Source organism: Megalobrama amblycephala, linkage group LG24 (assembly GCF_018812025.1).
Source record: "Megalobrama amblycephala isolate DHTTF-2021 linkage group LG24, ASM1881202v1, whole genome shotgun sequence".
NCBI lineage: Eukaryota > Metazoa > Chordata > Actinopteri > Cypriniformes > Xenocyprididae > Megalobrama > Megalobrama amblycephala.
Window position 1 is genome coordinate 1,499,831 of NC_063067.1, and position 20,031 is coordinate 1,519,861.

At 35.2% G+C, this 20,031-nt stretch overlaps 1 protein-coding gene across 4 annotated transcripts; it reads left to right on the forward strand.

The window, feature by feature from the left end:
- Positions 1-311: 311 nt before the first annotated feature.
- LOC125259894 (carcinoembryonic antigen-related cell adhesion molecule 5-like) lies at positions 312-19,883 on the forward strand. 4 transcript variants are annotated; one of them, XM_048177887.1, is made up of 12 exons: positions 312-446; positions 6,314-6,429; positions 9,008-9,283; positions 9,372-9,692; positions 11,385-11,690; positions 11,864-12,163; positions 15,542-15,637; positions 15,805-15,854; positions 15,935-16,000; positions 16,564-16,623; positions 18,417-18,473; positions 19,290-19,883. In XM_048177887.1, exons 2-12 carry the CDS (start codon positions 6,354-6,356, stop codon positions 19,401-19,403), a joined length of 1,722 nt encoding a protein of 573 aa, XP_048033844.1. In that variant the 5' UTR covers positions 312-446; positions 6,314-6,353; the 3' UTR covers positions 19,404-19,883. The 4 variants fall into 4 exon arrangements, with proteins under 4 accessions (XP_048033844.1, XP_048033843.1, XP_048033842.1 ...); XM_048177886.1 differs by lacking the exon at positions 312-446 and adding an exon at positions 14,472-14,768 and having other exon boundaries at positions 6,314-6,451; XM_048177885.1 differs by lacking the exon at positions 312-446 and adding an exon at positions 14,472-14,768.
- Positions 19,884-20,031: the final 148 nt, after the last annotated feature.

The window sequence follows — 20,031 nt, forward strand, 5'->3', positions numbered from 1 at the left end:
TATAAATATATTTCTTACTCTGTAGATTTGACAGCGCGTGCTCCAAACCCTTCATAGCTTTCGCCTGATTACTCCTGAATCTGGCCAAACCAAACTCCTACAGGAAGAAGAAGAGACACTATTAACGTTTAATGCTGATAAGAGCCACATTTCACACCAATGATTCTCTGACACACTAACTTGTGAACGTTCAGGTCAACTTCCAATCTCTAAATATCTTTTCTCTTGCTTGTTTTTTAGTGTTTGGGCCGTTGTTGTTGTTGTTGTTGTTGGTGAAGGCAGAAAGTTGACAGGAAATGTGTCTGCTGATCACACGGCTGATGGATTACCTGTATTGGTCTGGAAAGGCCGAAGAGTCCTGATGAGATGCAGGCTTCTCTGGTGATCCGTGTCCAGATGGGCCGATCCCGCTCGCCGAGAAACACACAGCGCTCCACCACACGCTGGTAACACACACACACACACACACACACACACACACACACACACACACACACACACACGTCAGCTTTAAATAAAGGTCAAAATGCCTTTCTGGAGAATATTCACAAACATATATCTTAAGTAAACAGAAGGAAAACGAGTGTGTAACAGTATATTGGATCAGTGCATTCGCTCTTAAAGTGACATCAGCCTAATAAACCTGATAATCAAACAACAAATAACAAAGGAAAATCATTTTCTGATCTTGACTGAATAACTTCAGTTGCTTTAATAAGGATTAATCTATATTTTATTTGTACAGTAAGAATATGCAGTGTTTTTACATTTGATTATTATTATTATTTATCTGAATACCACTACATATTCTTAAAAAACTTGAGACTGTATTCTTAATTTTTATTTTTTATTCTGTTGTATTTATTTGTGTTTTGTTTGTAATTAGTTGATTTGTTCTTATTGTATTGCTGAATGTTTATTAGTCTTCTGTAATTGTTTTAATGACCTACTATTAGTTTTTGCTGAAGTATTGTTAATTGTGAAATTTAACTGATAATTAAAATCAGTCATGTCAAAACTTTTCTAAAAATAAAATCTTTCAAAGATGCATGTTTAAACTGTTGATCATTAATCTTCTGTAAAAGACAGTTTCTCAAAGGATTAGTTCACTTCAGAATTAACATTTCCTGATAATTTACTCACCCTCATGTCATCCAAGATCATGTCGAAAAGAAATGAAGGTTTTTGAGGAAAACATTCCAGGATTTTTCTCCATATAGTGGACTTCACTGGGGTTCAACGGGTTGAAGGTCCAAATGTCAGTTTCAGTGCAGCTTCAAAGAGCTCTACATGATCCCAGACGAGGAATAAGAGTCTCATCTAGAGAAACCATCTGACATTTTCTAAAAAAAATTTATAAAAATTATATACTTTTTAACCACAAATGCTCGTCTTGCACTGCTCTGTGATGCTCCACGCATGACGTAATCATGTTGGAAAGATCACACATGACATAGGCGGAAATACCGCGGTAGGGCGAAAAACATCTAATTTTCTCCACCAACTTCAATATCATCCAAGATCGTTGTTTTACCTTTTTTTTGTAAAGGATGTTTGTCTTAGTCTTTGCACATTCGCTTTGTAAACACTTGATCGGTATTTCCGCCTACCTTTCCAACATGATTATGTAATGCGTAATCATGTTGGAACCCCCCCCCCCTTTTTTTATTCTCAACCTCATAATGGTCAAAATGGAATTGGTTTAAAAAGGACTTTACACACAACTTGCTATAAAACATACATGTATCTACTGCTCATGTGTCCCTCATAACAGTTTAATAACTACAAAATTATGTAACAATTCTTGATAAAGTCCTTATCAAGAAGTCCTTATCCTTTTTTTTTTTTTTTTAATGGGACCTAAGTTAAAAATAAACAAATTGTATGTCTCTGGTCTCTATTTTTGTAAAAATGTTTTCAATTTAGATATTTAACTAAAACCACAATTTTATTTTGTTAGTCCTTAACATGTCTGGTGGTATTCAAAAAGAAATGCCTTCATTTTTAAGCAACTTCCCTATTTTTTTCCCCAAAATAATGTGTGACGGGGTTGAAGACTGAAAGACTTTGAAGGGAGACACTGCATTCAGTTTTATTTTTTAGTTTTGTGTCTCTCTCATATTCTTTCCAGGTCAACAGATCTGCGTGCAAAACACAGTCTTTCTGCTGCAGATGTAGCTGCAATTTCAGACATGGGATGCTTGTCAATGTTTAAGTGCAAACATTACGTCAAATATTCTATTTTTAACAAAATTATGAGTTGTCATGATTTTAGTAAGTATCTTTACTGAAATCCTGACAACTTTTTATTATTATTAAAATTATTTATAAATGAAGTGGAAAAACTCAACCCTGTCACAAGTTTTCAACCACAAAACAATGAGAAATAGTCAGATGTGATGGGGTTGAGGTGTTTTTTGCTCAAAATGGCCACTTGCAGTGTGGGGGAGTAGGCCATATGTGGCAGCAATGAAATAAAAACATTGTATATTTATGGATTAAAATAAAATTTTGAAAAATAATAATTTTCTATCTTAATTTTATGTGATGGGGTTGAGTTAAGTGTGACAGTACCCTCAATGACTATAATACGCCTCAAAAATAAGAATAAAAAGTATGATACTACTTACCATCTTCCAAACCACTGTTAAAGAGACCTGAATGATGTCATTTCTGGTAAATGATGTCACATATGGGTGGAGCCTAAATTATTGTAGGCGGAGAATGATTGGCGTGACGGGGTTGAGTTCAGACTGAGGGACATAACTTCTGTTTTTTATAAAATATGTTGAATTTTTTTAGAAAATTATTTTTCACAAGAAAGTAACACAAATATACAGAGCAAAAATAAAAAAATGAAGGAGTTTCGCGTGCTCACGAGATACTTGCGCGTGCGCACGAGAAACTTTCGCGTGCTCACGAGAAACTTTCGCGTGCTCACGAGATACTTTCGCGTGCGCACGAGAAATGTATTGCGTGCGCACGAGATACTTTCGCGTGCGCATGCGTTACAATTTCCGGTTTGTGTATACTATAACCTACTTCATTTGTGCGTCACTGCCTATGAAGAATGCCAGAGTATGGATGCACATAAACTAATAAAGATCATGAAAATTAAAGAGAAAATGAGAGTGGATGCACATGAACTAATACAGCTGTATTTCCTCAAAATCTGGCTTTCTTAGACCAGATCGTCTAGGATGAATCCAGCTAATTATTCGTTTTAATTAAACACGTGCCTTCCTTATATCTAAAGTGCTTTATGTCAATGGCTCTGCTCGCAATAAGCGCTGTTAGAATTGAATAGAGAAAATAAGCATGTCTCTGCCGCCTGTAAGGATGCGTTAAATCCGACAAAGTGGTTTAATAAAGGGCCATTTGATCTTGTGAAATATGAAACTTTAGTACGCCTACATTTTACAGTTCCAGTACTTTTACATGGGAAAATATAAATATGGCCTACTGCCCTAACGAAATATAAAGGTTCATCATTTTTACTGTACCAATGTTTTTTCATGAACCATTAAACGTGGCATTATGACAGTGCTCACTGAGCCCATTTCCCAGCGCGATTCTTGGATGCCACAAATGGACATAAGTCCTTGAAAAATGACGCACTTCCCTAACGAAAGCCACATTTTGAGCACTTTTTACTGTATCAGCCTTATTTATTTATTTAACTTGGCAAAAAGAACAATGCACACAACTATTCATATCCCGGCCGTCACAGAGAATGCTTTAAAGCAGACAGACATAAGACCGTGATATAAACTGCCCTACGAAAGCTACATTTCAGCAAATAGATCGTTATTAATTTATGCACATCCATACTCGCATTTTCTGCATAATTTGAGCAAATAGATCTTTATTAATTCATACTCGCATTTTCTTTATAATTTTGAGCAAATAGATCTTTATTAATTCATCCATACTCGCATTTTCTTTATAATTTTGAGCAAATAGATCTTTATTAGTTTATGCATATCCATACTCGCATTTTCTGCATATTTTTGAGCAAATAGATCGTTAATAATTCATGCGCGTCCATACCATCTTCTTCTTTATAATTTTGAGCAAATAGATCTTTATTTAGCCTATTCATCCATAGTCGCATTTTCTTCATAATTTTGAGCAAATAGATCAGTATTAATTCATTCATAGGCTACTCACATTTTCAATTTTTAGAAAATATATTTTTATTAATGTATGCATATCCATTCTAGCATTTTCTGCATAATTTTGAGCAAATAGATCTTTAATAATTCATGCGCATCCATACTATCTTCTTCTTTATAATTTTGAGCAAATAGATCTTTATTAATTCATCCATACTCGCATTTTCTGCATAATTTTGAGCAAATAGATCGTTATTAATTTATGCACATCCATACTCGCATTTTCTGCATAATTTGAGCAAATAGATCTTTATTAATTCATACTCGCATTTTCTTTATAATTTTGAGCAAATAGATCTTTATTAATTCATCCATACTCGCATTTTCTTTATAATTTTGAGCAAATAGATCTTTATTAGTTTATGCATATCCATTCTAGCATTTTCTGCATAATTTTGAGCAAATAGATCTTTAATAATTCATGCGCATCCATACTATCTTCTTCTTTATAATTTTGAGCAAATAGATCATTATTAAAGAAGAAAATAGTATGGACACGCATTAATTATTAAAGATCCATTTGCTCAAAAATATGCAGAAAATGCGAGTATGGATGTGCATAAATTAATAACGATCTATTTGCTGAAATGTGGCTTTCGTAGGGCAGTTTATATCACGGTCTTATGTCTGTCTGCTTTAAAGCATTCTCTGTGACGGCCAGGATATGAATAGTTGTGTGCATTGTTCTTTTTGCCAAGTTAAAAAAATAAATAAATAAGGCTGATACAGTAAAAAGTGCTCAAAATGTGGCTTTCGTTAGGGAAGTGCGTCATTTTTCAAGGACTTATGTCCATTTGTGGCATCCAAGAATCGCGCTGGGAAATGGGCTCAGTGAGCACTGTCATAATGCCACGTTTAATGGTTCATGAAAAAACATTGGTACAGTAAAAATGATGAACCTTTATATTTCGTTAGGGCAGTAGGCCATATTTATATTTTCCCATGTAAAAGTACTGGAAATGTAAAATGTAGGCGTACTAAAATTTCATATTTCACAAAATCAAACGGCCCTTTATTAAACCACTTTGTCGGATTTAACGCATCCTTACAGGCGGCAGAGACATGCTTATTTTCTCTATTCAATTCTAACAGCGCTTATTGCGAGCAGAGCCATTGACATAAAGCACTTTAGATATAAGGAAGGCACGTTTAATTAAAACGAATAATTAGCTGGATTCATCCTAGACGATCTGGTCTAAGAAAGCCAGATTTTGAGCAAATACAGCTGTATTAGTTCATGTGCATCCACTCTCATTTTCTCTTTAATTTTCATGATCTTTATTAGTTTATGTGCATCCATACTCTGGCATTCTTCATAGGCAGTGACGCACAAATGAAGTAGGTTATAGTATACACAAACCGGAAATTGTAACGCGTGCGCACGACATAAGTTTCTCGTGCGCACGGGAAAGTATCTCGTGAGCACCGAAAGTATCTCGTGAGCACGCGAAAGTTTCTCGTGAGCACGCGAAAGTTTCTCGTGAGCACGCGAAACTCCGTCATTTTTTTATTTTTGCAAAGGTCCCTTTAGGGGCTCCGTACAAATACTTTAAATATTGCCAAAAATTATAGACATCGTGCACATTTTGTTAAATATTTCCTAAGTACAAATTCAGTGAAGTGCCTCGGGGACATGACAAAATGCTTAGTGTACGATAGAAATAAGACATTATTTTATGATAAAAATGATAAAAATGTAATAATTATTTTTATTCATTGTAATGGTGTAAAGTATTGTGAAAAGATTTTAGCAATTCATTTTGGTGAACCACCACTTTAAAAAGTCGGAGGGACTGAAATATCAGCGAATCCCAGGAATGACACAGGTATAGTTGCTGTGACTGAGAGACATAATCCAGATAAAAACAAGGAACGTTCTCAGAACCTTGGCTAACGTTATAGAACGTTCGTTCAGTTATCTGGTATTTAATAATGTTCTTAAAATGTTTAACGCATCATCCATGGAACATTTTTTTCCTGAAATGCTTTAGTTAGATGAACATGTTATCCTTCTGAGTTGTTCTAGTCAGATTATCAAGTATGTACAGCATTTTGATCAAAGGGCAGAACTTCTCAGGAAGTGGTGACTGTCTAAAGAAATATTTAACACTTCTCTTTTTCTCATATCTGACCATCAGAGAGTGTGAACGCAGAAGAAGTAATGAAGAGAAGAGAGTAATGGCTGTGCTACAGATTTCAGATGTGATGTTCTTGTGTGTTTTTCTGCTCTGCGCTGGACTTCACTTCACAACAGGTACATCTGAACAACAATATGAGTGAGTTTTGGCATTTATAACACAAACTGACTTTCATCAGTCAATGAAACACATCCTACTTCAGTCTATAACAGTTAGTTTGTGCAGTACTTCTGCTTTTATTTCTATGAGAATTGTGTGCATCCTTGCTGAATAAAAAAATAGCCTACATTTTTCATAAAATCACACCTTAAGCAGAAGAAGATGAGATTTTCGATTAAGTCAGTTGGTGTGACGTCTTCACTGTTTTGAGTCGACTAGTGAGACTCTTGATTGCGCTTAAGATTTGATGAACTGTGAAGACATGTCAGTGTGATAGTTTTGGATCAGTTAAAGTCTGTTTCTTGTGCGGCATATAAAACCATGGTAAAAAAAATCCTTAGGGTGAATTGCCCTAATGTAGGATATTTTTTACATTTCAGACTTCTGTGACATATTGTGATGTGTGGCCAAAACATTAAATCCACCCAATACCATTTTAAAACCCCAGGATGAGAAAATGCAGATAACACATTCATTAAAGAAATGATAGACATATTAGTGCTCTTAGTGCAAGTTATCTAAAACAGTCTGCAGCTTCCTAATGTGGGATGATGAAAAGTCTATGATAATAGGGCAAATTCTATGATAATAATATTAATATTAATATAAATTAAAATGCATTTATCAGGGTTCAACCACTGAAATAATAGAGGAGCAGCTGATATATGCCAAAACAAACACAGAGAAATTAACAAATGAAGTGGTAAACCTTGACAAAATGTGATTTGTAATGTTATTATAAGACTTTTTATAGTTTAAAGGGATTTTGAATGACAAAACCTTGAAACCATGAACTATATTCCATGAAGTTCTGAGTTCTCTTTTACAATTTATAGGCTTTTGGGTATATTTAGCAACACCCATTTTCTAAATGACCCTGTTATAGCGACCCAAAGGGTAAACATTTTTTTTTTGATAATTATTGATCCGGAGTCCAGAGAATCATCCTGCGCTGGTTTTTGTCCTGTCGGGCAAAAAACCTAGGACTAGTTTACAAAAGGTTTTTCAGCTATTCATGAATAATTAATGAACGATTTGATTGACAGCATTGGTTCCTGAGGCAAAATTGTTCAGCATGAGGAGATCTATCAAATGATATGCATATTGTGTGGATCTGTGAAACACCATGTGATTACTGAGTCGTGAAACTCGTTAGCGCCAACTAGTGGCCGATTTCTTTCAAAATTCTTACAGACCTCTAGTACCATGAGTTGAACATGTCCACGGGTTTCTTTCCAATCGGCCTCTGTTAACCTTGTCTTACAGGTGCTCAAACTTCATTGGTTGATGGCGGCCATGTTTTTTGAGATACGCCAATGTCCTCATAGACCGTCATGCCCCCTTGGACCAAGACACTGCATGCCAAATTTCAAGTCGATCGGACTAACGGTTGTGTAGTTACAGCTGTTTTCATGTTTTTTTCAAGTTATAGCGCCACCTAGTGGCCAATCGACGCGTTTAAAAAAAAAAAAATTAATCATGACCAACAATATTGAGCCGCTACACATGTGAACCGAGTTTGGTGCAAATATTTCATTTCATTCTTGAGTTATAGCCATTTTAGTAGAAGTGGCTCCGCCCACATCGTACGTTTTGGCGCCCTTTAGCGACCGTGAACCAAAATTTCGATATTTGAATTTTGATAATTATTGATATGCAGACTCCAGAGAACATTTCTGCACTGGTTTAGTTACAATCAAAAACATAGGACTAGTTTGCAAAAGTAGGTTTTTCAAAAAACCAAAAGATGCTGATAATTGGAAAATTTAACAATTACAATAGAGTTTAAGCACTACATACTTGAACCCCTAATAATATTAATAGTTACTGTTACTCCACTAGGTCTGAAATATATTGAATGTTTTAATCCCCTGGATCACGCTACAAACACGATGATCTTAACTTTATTCATTTTTAATTTTCTATTAATAGTAAATGTTTATAGGCTAATGGTTGGATTCCATGAAACATATATAAGACAATACAACATTTACTGTAGGTGTCATAAAACTTACTGATGAAATTTTCTGATTTGGCTGTGAGATTCACCGATTTTGGGTGCGTAAGATAAGATGGATTCTTTTGTCCAGTTGGCATTTTCACCCCAAAATGGCGGCTGTGCTGCCGATGTGCCATCTAGTGGCATTACCAAAAAAGCTTCAGAGTTTCGCTTCTTGGCTTCTGTACTCTCTGCCCATAATCTCACTGGCATTCATGTATTTATGCGGGACCTACAAACATTAGGCAGTGTCCCACTTTAGGGCAGTTCACCCTATCTGAATGTTTATTTTAGTGTTGAGTTTTTTTATTTTTTATGGAAATACAGATATCTGATCGTGATCAATATAATGTAAATGTATAAATAAAATAATTTAATGAATGCAAATACTGAAATGAGATCAACATTTCTTTTTATTTAGTATTTTATTCAGTTCATGTTTGTGTGTAGATGTTTCAATTCATCTAGTTTTTGGTGAATGTGTCGAAGGAAATAATCCAGTTTCAGAAGGTTTTCTGTGTTTTGTGTTGGTTTAGGCTGCACAGAAGATTTGGTTTCACGAAATATCAGCTGTTCTCCAGGAGAGTCTGTGCTGCTGCACTGCAGAGATGAAAACTCAAAGCATAAAGACGTCCAGTGGCAGCGCACAGATATACAAGAAAAACAAAACCCAGTGAGCGTCAAGGATCAGCGATATAAAGACAGAGTTCAGATTCACGGGAATCTCTCACTGTCCATCACTCGACTGACTGTAGACGACGCAGGATCATATTGGTGTAATTCCGTCAAGCAGGTTGATCTACTCATTGAAGGTGAGGATCCTTGTGTTATTTTAATAATCATACATGCAGACCAACCATAATCCACATAAAGTCAAACAGTTCTGTTTTGTGTTTGCAGGTTGCTCTCTATCAGCGAATGAAGCATCAGAGTCGATCAGCAGATATTCAGGGGAATCAGTGTTTCTGTCTTGTTTGGTCAAATGTAGCGCTCGATATAAACCAGACAAGATCAGATGGAAATTACCAAACAACAGAGAAATAAACCAGACGACTAACTCAACTGAACTGAACCCACTCTATCAGGGCAGATTTCACATGTTTGGTAAACAGACAGGAAATTTCTCTCTGCTGATTCCTAACCTGACAGAGAAATATGAAGGACTGTATTCATGCTGGATTAATGAGAGTCAACACAAGAGCTTCAATCTCACTGTTAAAGGTAAAGAAATGATGGATTCTCACATTTTCATGTGATTTTGTGTGAATCAAGATGCTTTGCAACTCAGTTTCACTAGATTGTCTTTTTGGATTGAGAAGGAAATATTGAGTTCTAAAACATTTTTCATAGTACTAGAGGTAAAACCATTTTGTGGCTCTTTAATAAAAACCGTTTTGTGGCTCTTTAATGTGTCGTGACAGATCACTGTAGCGCCTCAGATCAAGAGGCTCATGAACCGATCATCTCTTCCTACTAGTTCATTTATAGCATTAAATAAACATGAATGAACATTATAAGGAATGTTGTTTCAAACGCGAAAAGATGTCAGTACACACCATTTTTCAAGTTCAAGTCCACTGAAGTCAAGGTGCGTTCACGCAGCCTCGTAATTCCTGTAGTTACTAGATTATAGCTTGTAAAAAGCATTCACATCCTCGTAGAGCTTGTAATTACAGCTTGTAAGCTGGGAGTTTTCTGAAAGCTCCCAAATGTACCACCTGACCGCTGTGGATTCATAGGCGATGATAGTGGTGCCATGGAAACGCTTAATTCTCAGTCCAAGGACGTGAACAACTCCGAATATTAACGTCATGTGTTGTCATCTCAAGATTCTGGTAAATACGAGGTGGCGTGAACGCAGCTGGTTAAAGGGTGGTGGTGATATAAAGGTGTACCAATAATAAAACCGTTCACGTGGATTAACTGGCTGAGATTCGGGCCGTTATGGCCCATGTGCGACCCCTGTCTTTAATCAGTTCTGGGCCACTTAGGGCCGTCATTCTTTGCGGTACTTGGGCCGAGGGAAACGTGATCGTTGGCCCGGAGCTGGGCCAGAAAACATTTGCTAGTTACGAGATTGCTTCATTAACAAATGACTCTTAGCGTTCTTTTTGTAAAAAGCGTTCATGTCCTCGTAGACTGCTTCCCGGCTCGTAATTACAGCTTGTAAGCTGGGAGTTTTCTGAAAGCTCCCAGATATACCACGTGGCCGCGCTGTACCACCTGACAGCTGTAGATTCATTTAGGCATTGACAGTGCTGCCATGGAAACGCATAATTCCCAGTTCAAGGACCAAAAGGACGTGAACAGCTCCGAATATAACGTCATGTGTTGTCATTTCAAGATTCCGGTAAATACGAGGTGACGTGAACGCAGCTTAAATCTGAGTCATGGACAAAATGGTGGATTCGGCATTATGATTGGTTAGATCGCTTGTCAATTAAACTCCCGCAAAGGGTCAGTTGAAGTTCTCAATCTCAGCTAAAAGGGAATATTCTCATAACTTTCTGGCAAGGTTCTCTCAAAGTCAAATCATTAGCACAAAAACATTTATACATCATTTATGGATTTTTTTGTGTGTGTGTGTGTGTGTGTGTGTGTGTGTGTGTGAATTTTTAGTTTAGTTGGACGTTTGTCTAACATTTTTTAAACATTTTCAGAGAACATTCAAAAAATAACATTCTCATAATGTTTGAAAAATGATGAAAGGGTTCAACGTTCTTCCAGTAACATTAATAGAATATTCGTTCAAAGTTATCTGGTCTTTAATTTTTTTACCTTTATTATAATAACATAAAGAATCTTTTTCCACTATAAAGAACTGTTTGTGCGATGAAAAGGCTCTATGGAACTGATGATGGCAATTAAGAACCTTTACTTTTAAGAGTGTAACACAAATGTCTCTTCCTACAGGATGCGCACTATCGGAGACTGAGAGGGAACCTAAAACGAAGTACCCAGGTGATTCTGTACTTCTGTCCTGCTCATGCAAAGACCCAAAATCCAAACCTGAGGCCTTCAGATGGACCCATTTAGACTCCAATGTGACCGAGGTGTCCAATGAAACTTTACGTTACAGAGCCAGAGTCCACATGTTTAATAAGACAACACCATCAAATCTCTCTCTGCTGATATCCAATCTGACTGAAGATGACCAGGGGATTTACAGATGCACAGTTAATAACAAAACATCCACTCGTACCAGCCTCACAGTTAAAGGTAAGACACATTCAACTTCCTAGATATTTGCTTTATAGAGAGCTTATAAAGTCAGAATTTCATGATTAAAAAGTCGCAATTAGTAAACATGGAATAAACAAAAATACATCAATTGTTTACACACAGAGACAATGGGCTTGTCTCTTATCTTAAGTTGTTTTGTCGTCCTGCAGGCTGTGTTTTATCCAAACATCCAAACATTACCAAGAACTCATATGCAGGAGAATCCGTGACGCTTCCATGTTCCTGTGAAGATCCAAAAACCAAACCAAAACACGTTGAATGGAAGCTTGCAGCTTTAAATGAGACCCTGATTTCAGATTCTAAAGATGTCAGCGGACGCTTCCAGATCCTTAGAGATTCTCCTCATAATCTCTCTTTACGGATCTCAAACCTGACTGAGACTGATGGAGGATTATATGTTTGCACAGTCAATGGAAAACAATCCAGAAGCATAAATCTCACTGTTACAGGTAAAACACGTGATCTGTGTTTAGAAACTTTATGTGCGTGAGGATGAAACGATTCCCCAAAGACACTTTGCGTTTCGCTCGTAGAATGTTTTGCTTCCCTGAGAAACTTTGCGTTTCGCTCGTAGAATGTTTTGCTTTCCTGAGAAACTTTGCGTTTCGCTTGTAGAATGTTTTGCGTTTCCCTCGTAGAATGTTTTGCTTTCCTGAGAAACTTTGCATTTCGCTCGTAGAATGTTTTGCGTTTCCCTCGTAGAATGTTTTGCTTTCCTGAGAAACTTTGCATTTCGCTCGTAGAATGTTTTGCGTTTCCCTCGTAGAATGTTTTGCTTTCCTGAGAAACTTTGCGTTTCGCTCGTAGAATGTTTTGCGTTTCCCTCGTAGAATGTTTTGCTTTCCTGAGAAACTTTGCATTTCGCTCGTAGAATGTTTTGCGTTTCCCTCGTAGAATGTTTTGCTTTCCTGAGAAACTTTGCATTTTGCTCGTAGAATGTTTTGCGTTTCCCTCGTAGAATGTTTTGCGTTTCTGAGAAACTTTGCGTTTCCCTCGTAGAATGTTTTGCTTTTCTGAGAAACTTTGCATTTCGCTCGTAGAATGTTTTGCGTTTCCCTCGTAGAATGTTTTGCTTTTCTGAGAAACTTTGCGTTTCGCTCGTAGAATGTTTTGCTTTTCTGAGAAACTTTGCGTTTCCCTCATAGAATGTTTTGCTTTTCTGAGAAACTTTGCATTTCGCTCGTAGAATGTTTTGCGTTTCCCTCGTAGAATGTTTTGCTTTTCTGAGAAACTTTGCGTTTCGCTCGTAGAATGTTTTGCTTTCCTGAGAAACTTTGCGTTTCGCTCGTAGAATGTTTTGCGTTTCCCTCGTAGAATGTTTTGCTTTCCTGAGAAACTTTGCGTTTCGCTCGTAGAATGTTTTGCTTTTCTGAGAAACTTTGCGTTTCCCTCGTAGAATGTTTTGCTTTCCTGAGAAACTTTGCGTTTCCCTCGTAGAATGTTTTGCTTTTCTGAGAAACTTTGCGTTTCGCTCGTAGAATGTTTTGCGTTTCCCTCGTAGAATGTTTTGCTTTCCTGAGAAACTTTGCGTTTCGCTCGTAGAATGTTTTGCGTTTCCCTCGTAGAATGTTTTGCTTTTCTGAGAAACTTTGCATTTCGCTCGTAGAATGTTTTGCGTTTCCCTCGTAGAATGTTTTGCTTTTCTGAGAAACTTTGCATTTCGCTCGTAGAATGTTTTGCGTTTCCCTCGTAGAATGTTTTGCTTTTCTGAGAAACTTTGCGTTTCGCTCGTAGAATGTTTTGCTTTTCTGAGAAACTTTGCATTTCGCTCGTAGAATGTTTTGCGTTCCCTCGTAGAATGTTTTGCTTTTCTGAGAAACTTTGCGTTTCGCTCGTAGAATGTTTTGCGTTTTCCTCGTAGAATGTTTTGCTTTTCTGAGAAACTTTGCGTTTCGCTCGTAGAATGTTTTGCTTTTCTGAGAAACTTTGCATTTCGCTCGTAGAATGTTTTGCGTTTCCCTCGTAGAATGTTTTGCTTTTCTGAGAAACTTTGCGTTTCGCTCGTAGAATGTTTTGCTTTTCTGAGAAACTTTGCATTTCGCTCGTAGAATGTTTTGCGTTTCCCTCGTAGAATGTTTTGCTTTTCTGAGAAACTTTGCATTTCGCTCGTAGAATGTTTTGCTTTTCTGAGAAACTTTGCGTTTCGCTCGTAGAATGTTTTGCGTTTTGCTCGTAGAATGTTTTGCTTTCCTGAGAAACTTTGCGTTTCGCTCGTAGAATGTTTTGCTTTCCTGAGAAACTTTGCGTTTCGCTCGTAGAATGTTTTGCTTTCCTGAGAAACTTTGCATTTCGCTCGTAGAATGTTTTACTTTCCTGAGAAACTTTGCATTTCGCTCGTAGAATGTTTTGCGTTTCCCTCGTAGAATGTTTTGCTTTCCTGAGAAACTTTGCGTTTCGCTCGTAGAATGTTTTGCTTTCCTGAGAAACTTTGCGTTTCTCTCGTAGAATGTTTTGCTTTTCTGAGAAACTTTGCGTTTCTCTCGTAGAATGTTTTGCTTTTCTGAGAAACTTTGCTTTTCGCTCGTAGAATGTTTTGCTTTCCTGAGAAACTTTGCGTTTCTCTCGTAGAATGTTTTGCTTTTCTGAGAAACTTTGCGTTTCGCTCGTAGAATGTTTTGCGTTCCTCCGAGAAACTTTGTGATTGCTTGCAATTAGCTTTTTTTTTATTTTTATTCCATGGTGGAAACAAGCTTCTTTAATGTTTGCACACTAATGTATTTGGACCTGTCTCTTATCTTGAGTTTTGTCATCCTGCAGGCTGTGTTTTATCCGAACATCCAAACACTATCATCTCATATGCAGGAGAATCCGTGACGCTTCCATGTTCCTGTGAAGATCCAAAAACCAAACCAAAACACGTTGAATGGAAGCGTGCAGCTTTAAATGAGACCCTGGTTTCAGATTCTAAAGATGTCAGCGGACGCTTCCAGATCCTTAGAGATTCTCCTCATAATCTCTCTTTACGGATCTCAAACCTGACTGAGACTGATGGAGGATTATATGTGTGTACAGTCAATGGAAAACAATCCAGACGCATAAATCTCACTGTTACAGGTAAAACACGTCAGACCGGTGTTCAGAAACTTTATCTGCGTGAGAATTAAACGGTTTGCGTTCCCGAGAAACTTTGCTTGCGAAATGTTTTGCATTCCCCTGAGAAACTTTGCGTTCACTCGCAGATTGTTTTGCATTCCCTTGAGACTTTGGGTTCGCTCACAGAATGATTTGTAGAAACTTTCAAGTAATAAACTTGAAATTCTAAGAAATAAAGTCAGTATTGAGAGATAAAAAGTCGCAATTACCTTTTTATTTTTACGTTACGTGTGGGGAAACATGCTTTTAGGTTCTAAGTTTACAGGTTCTAAGTTTAAGTTTGTATTTAAACTCGGAATTGCGGGAAATGTTTTTTCCCTCGAATTGTGAGGTATAATTACTTGCAATTGCATGGTTGATGTTAATTCCATTATATACGTTACCTTAAAATACAATGCAATACAGTCACAGTGCATTTCAGATGATAAAAAACATGACTTATATTCCTGAAAATACTGTATTTATTTATTTATTTAAAAGTTAATTTAATAAAAGGGATAATGTACAGTCAACTGGTCATTGTCACCTGGTAAAAAGTCTGTTTTTGTATAGCGCTTTTCACATTTCAAAGCAGGAGATCTGTTTGAATGTTTTTAAACCACTATAGTAAGCAAACAGGAAGTGACTGCATGCGGAGGCGTCCCTAAAATAAAATACATAAAGGGAAGTGAAACACTATTTTTGTAACTCTTATTTAAGCATTATGGGGACTTCTTCTGTGTGTGGTTCTGCAGATTTCAGCAAAAGTCTTCTCAAATACTCCCTGATGTTTCTGATCTGTCTGACGCTGCTGCTCCTGACTGGATTCATCTGCTGGAGATATGCACAGGGTATGAACACACAAAACCAGGTCATTTTCTGCAACACTCTTCAGTTTAAGGGAAACCTAAAGGCAATCCTAAGAGAAAATTACACTTAAGGTGGTTTATGCAACTGAGCACTGCTCTAGAGTACAATGATCACAGAAAAAAATGATATTATCATTATAATCTTACAGCAAAAAAGGGAAGGAGAGGAACCCGAGTGACCCAGAGACCAGATCATCAGGTGACTGAACCATTCATAATCAGATCATGGCATAAATAAAGTAATTAATATATGAAATAAAATGATGTTTGTGTTTGTAGGATGATGTGACATACTCCACTGTGATGAAGATTAACAGAGGAAAACCTGCAGAAAACCAACAACAGGTACTTAAACGCAATAGTTTTATTTCGCTAACTGTAGTCCATTTTTCCAAGTATCTGTACTTTATCTGAGTATTTTCTATTTTGGGAAACTTTTGCTTTTAGTTCACTGCCACCAAAAGCATAATATCGTACTTTTTACTACATTTCATAAAAACATATCATTCCTCAATATTTGAAACTGAAGAAATCACTGATACTCAAACTAAGACGCAATAGTGATGTTCGATTCAAAAACGAACTGATTCCTGTTGAACTGCTTCATAAATTGCACTAAATGATTTATTCACAAATCAAATTCAATGATCCGGTCAAAATGAACTGGAATATCGTCGGAGATCAAATGCTGTTAAAAGTAAGTTACTAATGCAGAATTTTAGTATTGATTATTGTAAATGAATATCATATTTAGGTTGTGAACTAAATCTGCTGTAGAAGTGTATAAAAAGTATTATGTATAGGTTTTGGTAATAAAAGTTTTGTTTATTAGCAGATTAATACATATTAAATGTTTGCACTAATGTTTCTTCTTGCAATAACATGGTGAATAACCTGTTGTCTCTCAGGATGATGTGACTTACTCAAGCATCAAACACATTAAAGAGGGAAAAAGGACTTGTAGAAAGGTGAGTGTTGGAAATTTTATGGAAGCTTGTTTCCGACACGGAATAAATATAAAAAAGGTAATTGCTTTTTTCTTTTTTTTTTAAATCTCACATTTTATGACTTTTTTTCTTGCAATTTTGAGTTTATATCTTGCAATTGATTTTTTTTTTTTTTGGACATTTTGAGTTTATCACAATTCTGACAATTTTTGCAATTTTTTATATCTTGCAACTGACTTTTTAAATTGACTTTATATCTTGCAACTCTGACTTTTTTGCAATTTTGAGTTTATATCTTGCAACTCTGACTTTTTTGTAATTTTGAGTTTATATCTCGCAATTCTGACAATTTTGAGTTTATATCTTGCAACTCTGTCAGAATTGTGAGATATTAACTCAAAATTGCAAAATTGTCAAAATTGCGAGATATACTCGATTTCAAAAGTTAATTTTGCAATTTTGAGTTTATATCTCACAATTCTGACTTTTCTGTAATTGAGTTTATATCTTGCAACTGACTTTTTTAAATTGAGTTCATATCTCACAATTCTGACTCTTTTTTTGCAATTTTGAATTTATATCTTGCAACTGATTTTTTTTTTTAATTTTGAGTTTATATCTCACAATTCTGACCTTTTTTTTTGCAATTTTGAGTTTATATCTTGCAACTCTGACTTTTTTGAAATTGAGTTTATATCTCGCAGTTCTAACAATTTTGCAATTTTGAGTTTATATCTCTCAATTCTATTTTTTGCAATTTTGAGTTTATATCTCACAATTCTGACTTTTTTTGTAATTTTCAGTTTATCTCACAATTCTGACTTTTTTGTAATTGAGTTTATATCTTGCAATTCTGACTATTTTGCAATTCTGAGTTTCTCACAATTCTGACTATTTTTTGCAATTTGAATTTATATCTTGCAACTGATTTTTTTTACATTTTGAGTTTATATCTCGCAATTCTGACAATTTTGCAATTTTGAGTTTATATCTCGCAATTCTGACAATTTTGCAATTTTGAGTTTACATCTTGCAACTGACTTTTGTAATTTTTTGTTTATATCTCACAATTCTGACTTTTTTTTGCAATTTTGAGTTTCTATTGCAATTCTGACAATTATTTATATTCTTTGAAATTGAGTTTCTATCTCACAATTCTGACTATTTTTTGCAATTTTGAATTTATATCTTGCAACTGATTTTTTTTTATATTTTGAGTTTATATCTCACAATTCTGACTTTTTTTTGCAATTTTGAGTTTATATCTCACAATTCTGACTTTTTTTGTAATTTTGAGTTTATATCTCACAATTCTGACTTTTTTTGTAATTTTGATTTTATATCTCGCAATTCTGACAATTTTGCAATTTTGAGTTTATATCTCGCAATTCTGACTTTTTTTGTAATTTTGATTTTATATCTCGCAATTCTGACAATTTTGCAATTTTGAGTTTATATCTCGCAATTCTGACAATTTTGCAATTTTGAGTTTATATCTCACAATTCTGACTTTTTTTTGTAATTTTGAGTTTATATCTTGCAACTGACTTTTTTTGTAATTTTTAGTTTATATCTCACAATTCTGACTTTATTTCTCGCAATGGTTTTATTTTTACCAAATTTGAGTTTATAACTCGCAATACAGATTTTTTTTTTTTTTTCACAAACTGCAAGAAAAATAGTCAGAATTGTGAGAAAAAAATTCCATGGCGAAACAAGACTCCACAGGTTTCAGACATATGAAGATCAGTGTATGTGCAGAAAGGTTTGTTTGTAGCACGTGTGTTTGTGTTAAAGAAGGCTTGTGTTTATAGGAGGAGGAGGTTGTTTATTCTACTATGGCAGACGTGAGCAATGGCAGATCTGCTCAGGTGAGTGTGTGCAGCTTTTGGACACACTTAAATCCACATTTTTCATGATTTTTAAAACCGTTTGATTAAAATGCTTCTGCCTAAATGCTTGAAATTGTAGCCAAATATAAAATGTGAATACATACACTGTAAAAAGTGTTCATCCACAGTATTTCTGTCTTGTTTTCCCAGTACAAATATATAAACATTCTTAAATCAAGATAAAAAATGAGTGCATTGGAAATGAATGGGAGACGAATTTAATCTAGTGGAAGCACTTGGTACTGCGCCCAAACAAACTCTTACTGAAAGCTAATTTTTTGAGATATCAAGCTCAAATTTGGATCACAACTTCTTTAGATTTATGGCTTTTTTTTTTCCTTTTTTTTTTTTGCAGCTTTAGAGTAAAACATGTTTACGAAAATATATATTTCATATAAAATTTGAAAATAGTATTTGTGCATTTTTCATTATACATTTCGTTATAAGTTTTATCAAATTCACTTTCGTCGTCTTTAAAACTTAAGTCTGTGCTTGAAAACATTCAAGATTTATGACATTTTAAGCTGGAAATTTAATTTCTTAATCTATGGTCAAAAAGTGAATAAATGGTCTATAAACTACTGCATAAATATATTTAATAGTACCATAAAATCCCCTAAACATACAAAATATTACATTAAAACATTATCAAACTAAAATATAGTACATTCATTTCATTGAAATAATAAATTTGGTCATGTTTGACCACCATGCGAGGAGCACCAGAGGCTTAAGCTAAATTTGACTCTGTATATCCATACGGCAAAAGTATAATTGTGTTTATTATCTCTGCAGGATGATGTCACATACTCATCTGTAGTCTGCAGCAAATTTCAGAAACCAAGATCTCTACAGATGAACACTGAGGAGGCCGTCGTCTACGCAAGTGTGCAAAAAGATAAAACGTGACGCACTTACCAAAAACAATAATTTTCATTCGGGTTATTGTTTTATAATCATTTCAAAGAGTTTGATTGCTTTTACATTAACAGAATTTGCTTTTTACTGCATTTATCCTACTAGCTTAATTTAGTGTCATAATTTACAGATTGTAAAAATTGACACTGTTTGAATAAACTGTTACATTTGAAACAGAATTGAGCAATCATCTTACAAAGTGCAAAAATTGAGCAATCTTATTTTTGCACTTTGTAAGATGATTGCTCAATTCTGTTTCATTCAGTTTAATGTATTTCTTCATTTCTTTTCTTCGTTTTCAGTGACTGTATGAGGCTACATATTATAAAAATAGTTTGGTTTCAAACCATATAATTGCTCAAATAATTTGTGAAATGTCAATTTATTGTAGTTTTCACAGCAAGTTCTGGTTTTAGCTTCTTGAAGAAACTTGTAGAATTATGAAAAATAAACAGAAGAACAGAAAAAAAATGTCTTTTAATGCAGGATTATTTTTGTCACTTGAAATAAAATACAGTTAAAAAAACTCAAGGCAATATTTCTTATTTTCATTAAGTTGAAGTCAATGCTACTAAAATAAAGCATCTTTAAAACTGTCTCAGCTTGTAATTATGATTAT